The sequence below is a fragment of the Austrofundulus limnaeus genome, unplaced genomic scaffold, assembly GCF_001266775.1.
Source record: "Austrofundulus limnaeus strain Quisiro unplaced genomic scaffold, Austrofundulus_limnaeus-1.0 Scaffold6, whole genome shotgun sequence".
NCBI classification, from domain to species: domain Eukaryota; kingdom Metazoa; phylum Chordata; class Actinopteri; order Cyprinodontiformes; family Rivulidae; genus Austrofundulus; species Austrofundulus limnaeus.
In genome coordinates, this window is record NW_013952408.1 from 4,885,061 (window position 1) to 4,891,446 (window position 6,386).

General features: G+C 44.8%; 1 protein-coding gene across 1 annotated transcript in view; it reads left to right on the forward strand.

Annotated features, from left to right (window-relative positions):
- Positions 1-6,386, forward strand: part of ptch2 (patched 2) — a 25,991-nt gene that overhangs the window by 16,224 nt on the left and 3,381 nt on the right. Inside the window, exons 14-20 of the mRNA XM_014031613.1 lie at positions 289-676; positions 777-1,301; positions 1,849-1,991; positions 2,127-2,307; positions 2,403-2,683; positions 3,556-3,693; positions 3,966-4,108. Of these exons, the coding sequence (XP_013887067.1) occupies positions 289-676; positions 777-1,301; positions 1,849-1,991; positions 2,127-2,307; positions 2,403-2,683; positions 3,556-3,693; positions 3,966-4,108 (1,799 nt within the window). The remainder of the gene's footprint in view (positions 1-288; positions 677-776; positions 1,302-1,848; positions 1,992-2,126; positions 2,308-2,402; positions 2,684-3,555; positions 3,694-3,965; positions 4,109-6,386) is intronic.

Sequence of the window (6,386 nt, forward strand, 5' to 3'; positions counted from 1 at the left end):
CTTCAGGGTGGATATAGCTCGCTAGCAGCCTCGCACCGATGACCTATCTACGTCATCATTTACCCAGAATGCTTTGTGTGTAAATAAAATGGCTCCGTCCGTGTTAAAATATATTTTTAAACTTAGTTGAAATATGATAAAAACTGAACATCCTACAGTATTTTACAGTCTTTATTTTACAGTTAAAATATATGTTTATTAAATAAAGTCTAATGTTACAACTAATGATGGATCCCTTTAAAAGTTTTTTTCTCTCTCTTTCAACTTTCATTGCATTTCTCTCCCCAGGCGGCCATAGTGGTTGTGTTCAACTTTGCCATGGTGCTGCTCATCTTCCCCGCCATCCTCAGTCTGGACCTCCATCGGCGTGAGGACAAGCGTTTGGACATCCTCTGCTGCCTGTACAGCCCCTGCTCTGACCGCGTCATCCACCTCTCGCCCCACGAGTTGTCAGACGCCAGCGAGCAGCCTCACACGCCCACGACGGGGGCAGCGCACCCGCACCAGTACGCCGCCGGCTCGACAATCACCACCAGCACGCAAATCACCACGACGGTGCAAGCGTTCACGCAGTGCGACGCCGCGGGGCAGCACATTGTCACGATCCTGCCTCCGACTTCACAGATCTCCACCAGCCCTACCTCCATCATCGTCTGCCCCACCTCCCAGCCTCAAGGTATCAATGAGCTCTCTGATTACCACCATGTTAACATATCAAATACAAGTTCAATAAATATAACCGTTTCTTTTTTTCCATTGGTATTTTTTCCGTTTAGCCGTCTCACCTTCCCCTACCACCACCTCGGTGCCCGACCCCTACGGCTCCCAGCTCTTCGCCCCTACCTCCAGCTCCACGAGGGACCTCTTAGCCCAGGTGGAGGACTCCAAATCAGGGAAGAAGTGTGTCCCGCTCCCATTCCTGCACTGGAACCTGTCCAGTTTCGCCAGGGAGAAATACGCCCCGCTCCTCCTCAAACCCAAGAGCAAAGTCATTGTGGTTGTCCTCTTCTTGAGCCTCCTGGGTCTCAGCCTGTACGGGACCACCATGGTGCACGACGGCCTTTACCTGACCGACATCGTGCCACGCGACACCAAGGAGTACGACTTCATAGACGCCCAGTTTAAGTACTTCTCCTTCTACAACATGTACCTGGTCACCATGGACGGATTTGACTACGCTCGATCGCAGCGGCTGCTGATTCAGCTGCACAACGCTTTCAACTCTGTTAGATACGTGGTCAGGGACGGCGACAACAAACTGCCCCGCATGTGGCTGCACTACTTCCAGGACTGGCTCAAAGGTAAGAAAAATAMATAAATAAAAAATCAGTAATTTGGGGACATTAGTGTTATTTTTTAAGAGAGTAATGGAAAAACTATATTTTGTCCTCGATGGCTATTTTAAAACGTCTAAAAGAGTCTTGTTGAGTGGGCTAGCAAGGTTTTTACTAAAAACAGCAATGAGCCGAGGGCTTGGGGCTGAGAATGCACAAAGGGGTGAGTGAAAGTTCACTCATGCTGTTTTTCGCCCTCCATCTGGGCTCAGGGGTGTCGCAGTAGATAGGTTGAGGTCATGGGTTATCTCTCCGTGTGTGTGTGCACATGCGTGTGTCCTTAGGTTATAATGTGTCAAAGGCTCAGTCAAGAGGAAGTAATAGTTAACCGGTCAATCGGGGCCAACTAAAAAGGGGGAGGGGGGTGGGGAACCTGATATTCTGCATTTTCAACATCACTGAGTGTGTGAACAGTTGTCTGGAAAACCTTTATTTTTTGGGAATAGAAATTGAGGCATTTATAAATAAGAGCTGCAATAATTCTTCCTTGTTGTGTGTTTTACCTCACACATAGGTCTTCAGGCTGCTTTTGATGCTGACTGGCAGGCAGGCAGGATCACCGCTGACAGCTTTAGGAACGGTACCGAGGATGGAGCTCTGGCGTATAAGCTCCTCATTCAGACCGGCTCCAAGAAAGACCCTTTTAACTACAGCCAGGTATGTTTAAAAGCTGTTTTGGAAAGATTAAAAAACAACTTTTTTTTGTAAAACGAATAAACCGATATCACTGTTGTCAGATAGTCGTTGGTTTTTTTAAAACCTAATTGTCCCTTTTGAATTGTTCTTCTCTAGCTAACCACCCGTCAGCTGGTGGATGCAGAGGGTTTGATCCCCCCAGAGGTGTTTTACATTTACCTGACAGTATGGGTCAGTAATGACCCCCTGGGCTATGCTGCGTCCCAGGCCAACTTCTACCCTCACCCCAGAGAGTGGATTCATGACAAATACGACACTACAGGGGAAAATTTGCGCAGTAAGTTGTTTTTGCCTTGAACATATCCCGAGTGGATGATTTTGAAAATGTATTCCTGAAAAATGATGAACCATCTTTGCTTTTTCTGTTTGCAGTCCCAGCTGCAGAGCCTCTGGAGTTTGCTCAGTTCCCCTTCTACCTGAATGGCCTTCGGCAGGCCAGCGACTTTGTGGAGGCCATCGAGAGTGTGCGTGCCATCTGCGACGAGTTCAGTCGTAAGGGTGTGCTCAACTACCCAAACGGATACCCCTTCTTGTTCTGGGAGCAGTACATTGGTCTCAGGCACTGGTTTCTGCTGTCGATCAGTGTGGTCCTGGCCTGTACCTTCCTGGTTTGTGCGATTCTGCTGCTCAACCCCTGGACTGCTGGCATCATTGTAAGTCAAAACCCCCTCTACCCTACAGTTCTCATTTTCAGCTTTTCCAATCACCTCTATGTTATATCGTTTTCCATTTTTATCTTATTTTTGCACTTTAATTAACTTCCTTCTATTCCTTCCTTCTGTTTTAATACAACTAAAAAAACACTGTTTGGATGGCCCCTTTTTAAACACACAAACAGAAATAGTGATATTCTAATTTAGGTTTGACCAGTCTTAGAAAACAACACAAAAAGAAACAAATCAAATTTTCCCCTCTCAAATACTCCACCTCAACTTAGAAACCAAAAACGTCCTTTGACTTGAAATAAATCTCTCCTAATTATGTTATAAAGTTGTTTTTATTTGTTTGCGTTGGGATTTTTGATAGCACAAAACATTTTTTTATCAAGAGTTGACAAGTTATCACGAGTTCTCAAGACTGTGGCATTAAAATACGGAAAGTAAACAGGCTGTTACTGATCAAACAAAGCCGAAAGTAACTAAATGTACAAGCAGGTATGTTTAAAATGAAAATGGTGGGGTGAAAGTGTGCCCACACAGCCGTGTCTTATATACTGTCCATTGTTTGAGCCACCACCTCAAGGAAGGAAGATGAGAAAGAGGGCAAAGGAGGACAGAGAGGAAAGTGGGAACCTTGTAGCCTGAGGAGGGAAGAATTGAATCAACATAGTTGTGATCTTAGAAACACCAACTGTCAAAAGCCCCATTAAAACTGACACAACCACTGCATTAAATTGTATAGCTGAATGCCATTTTTTGTCAACTCCACGTTTTATTTTATTTTTTTTATTTAAAGGCTGCCCTATAGCTGCGTTTTTTCCTTCTCAAGGCGTTCATAACATTTAATTTCCTTGTGTGTGTTTCAGGTGTTTATCTTGGCCATGATGACTGTGGAGTTGTTTGGCATCATGGGCCTGATTGGCATCAAGCTCAGTGCCATTCCTGTGGTCATCCTGATTGCCTCGGTGGGCATYGGAGTGGAGTTTACCGTTCACATTGCATTGGTAAGACTTAAAACTCGGACGAAAGCTATAGGGCACGTGTTGGTTAAAGTTCGAAATAGAAATCAGCAGATAAACAGAAAATGTTTCTCTGGAGCCTGTCATTATTTTTATCTGTGTACCTTTGCAGTAGATTTGGTCTTTTTTTTAAATTTCATCTCTTAGTGAAGCGTAGTAATAATCCAAGCCTGCCAGGTCTCACCGCAAACACATTTTGTGCGATCGGAAAGATTTCCAACTTATTTCTCTTTCCTTCTTTCCCCCCGCTGCCACAGGGCTTCCTGACAGCGATTGGCAACAGAAACAAGCGCTCAGCGGTGGCGCTGGAGCACATGTTCGCCCCAGTGGTCGACGGAGCCATTTCTACATTGCTGGGTGTTCTCATGCTGGCAGGGTCCGAGTTTGACTTCATCATGAGGTGAGATGTGATTTCTCTCTCTCACTCCCTCCCTCTCTCTCTCCCTCTCTCTGTGTTTGTTGTTTAGCTTGGTTCGGGGGCAGAACAAAGCCCGGTGGGGGATCAGGGCTGTACGCAGGTGGCAATGTTCCGCCTCTGTTTATGCACAACCGGTGACAACTATATGCAGCTGGTTCTGTCACTCCAAGAGAGCGCGCACATCCTCAGAGTGCAACAAATGGGGAAAACATCAGTGGTGTGTAGCAGCTGCTTGTAAACATGGAAGCGTTCTGTGGCCCACTGGGTGGTGTCTCTGTACATCTCGCTCTCACACAAACACAGGAATCTGTAAAAATTCCTATCATCCGTTTGGCATTTTCTCAGCCTTAATAAAAAAAAAGGAAAAAAAAGTGGAGCTAATTTTGAACTGGTCAGCCAGTCATTTGGTTCTGTAGCCCACCAACAGACATCATTCCCCTCTCTGTCTCTCCTCGATGGAAATGTGTGTAAATCTTGCATATGCGCACTCTCATGTGTGTTTTCTCCCACTTTGCGGTTATAATGGGGGGAAAAGAAAAAAAAGTAAGAGAGAGAGAGAAAAAGCTCCATGTTTTTAAGCTGAATGTGGTCTCGGCCTATGCCCAAAACCACAACCTTGAGCTCACAGGCCTCCATGACATAAAAAGCAATGTTTTTTGTGAACAAATGGAGACAGAAGCAAAATAGAGGAAATGGAGGAGAAGTACTGTGAGGGTGGTTCTTGTAAAGGCCTTGATCAGTGGCTAATAAAAGAATCCTCTGCAGAATAGTAGATGCGTAGAAGTCGAGTCAGAAAACAAAACGTTTGATCGGCCATAACGGAGTTACAAAACAGTTTTATTGCATCTTGGCTGTTGTGCGTCAGAGGACGGGGTGAGACGGAGGGGCCCGGTCTCTGTTGGAGGTCTTGTTTAGCTGTAGCTGTAGTCGGGCAAACGGAGAGATCCAATGCTGGCTAGCTGGGGAGTAGGATAAATACGCTGCTGTAAACATCTCCTGGCCTTGTAACGCTCTGAATAAACAGCAGGCCTGATTCAACTCGGCTCAGGGACGTTTCACACACACACACTGATGGGGTGCGCATGCACGTGAAGACACAAAAAGAAACACACACGTAGGTATAGGCATGTAAACAGAACTGTTTCTCACACACACACACACACACACACACACACACACACACACACACACACACACACACACACACACATATATATATATATATATATATATATATATATACAAACACATGAATCTTCAGGCCTGACAGCCACTGGAAAAGATTACAGTTTAAATAAACAACAAAATTCCTGACAGTGAGACATCGTTGGAGGTCCCACCAACTTTGCATCTTTCTCCCTCATCCTTTTTTTCCTCTCCATCATGCTCAAGAAACGTGTGATTTCATAAAAGCGACGATTACCTACTTGTGTGCTCAGTGTTGGCTTGTGAATACGTTTTACCTTGAACTTTTTATAATCTTTGCCAATAGAGTGATAGTAATAATTACTGTAGCACTCCATTCAAGGAGAAGTGTGTTTGTTTCCATAAGACTCCTCAGTTATAACCCCCCTCCCAACCAAATAAACACATGTTTCATACCAACATCATCAATTTATTTATTTATTTTTCATCCCGCTTTTTTTCTTTTACCTCTTAAAGTCTGGCTGGTGGTTAGCATCGCACTGTCTCTCTCTGTGTTTTCTGTTAGTGTTTAAGTGGAGTCCTCTCTAATTTTCTCGGGGAGCTCTTTCTTGTGGCCTGCCTCCACCCCTGGCCTCCTCAGAGCTCAACCGAAAGGCACACACACACACACACACATATACACACAAAACCCATGCACACATGCATACAGTGTGAGTAAAACGAAGAAGAAAAAAAAAACAGTGAGAGAAAGTCATGTAGCTGCAGCGCTGGAGGCATAAAAAGCATGTTTAAGTTGAGTGGGGAGTCAGACTGACGCGACCCCCCCCCCCCCCACCCTGCTTCCCCTGCTTTTGATACACAAGTATCGGGCTCTCCCTGCTTTCTTCCCTCGGGCTGTTTCTCTTCCTCATGCACAATTTTTGTTTGTATGCTTGTATGTGCGTGTCTTCTTTAATGTTCATGTTCATATAAAACATCCTTCGTGTGGTCTTACATGAAAGGAAAGAACAAAACTGATAAGTTTAAAGGGGCAATATTATATGTTTATTAGGCATAGATTTAAATACTATACCACAATGAAGTATCTGTGTCACCTTTAGTTGTTATTAAAATG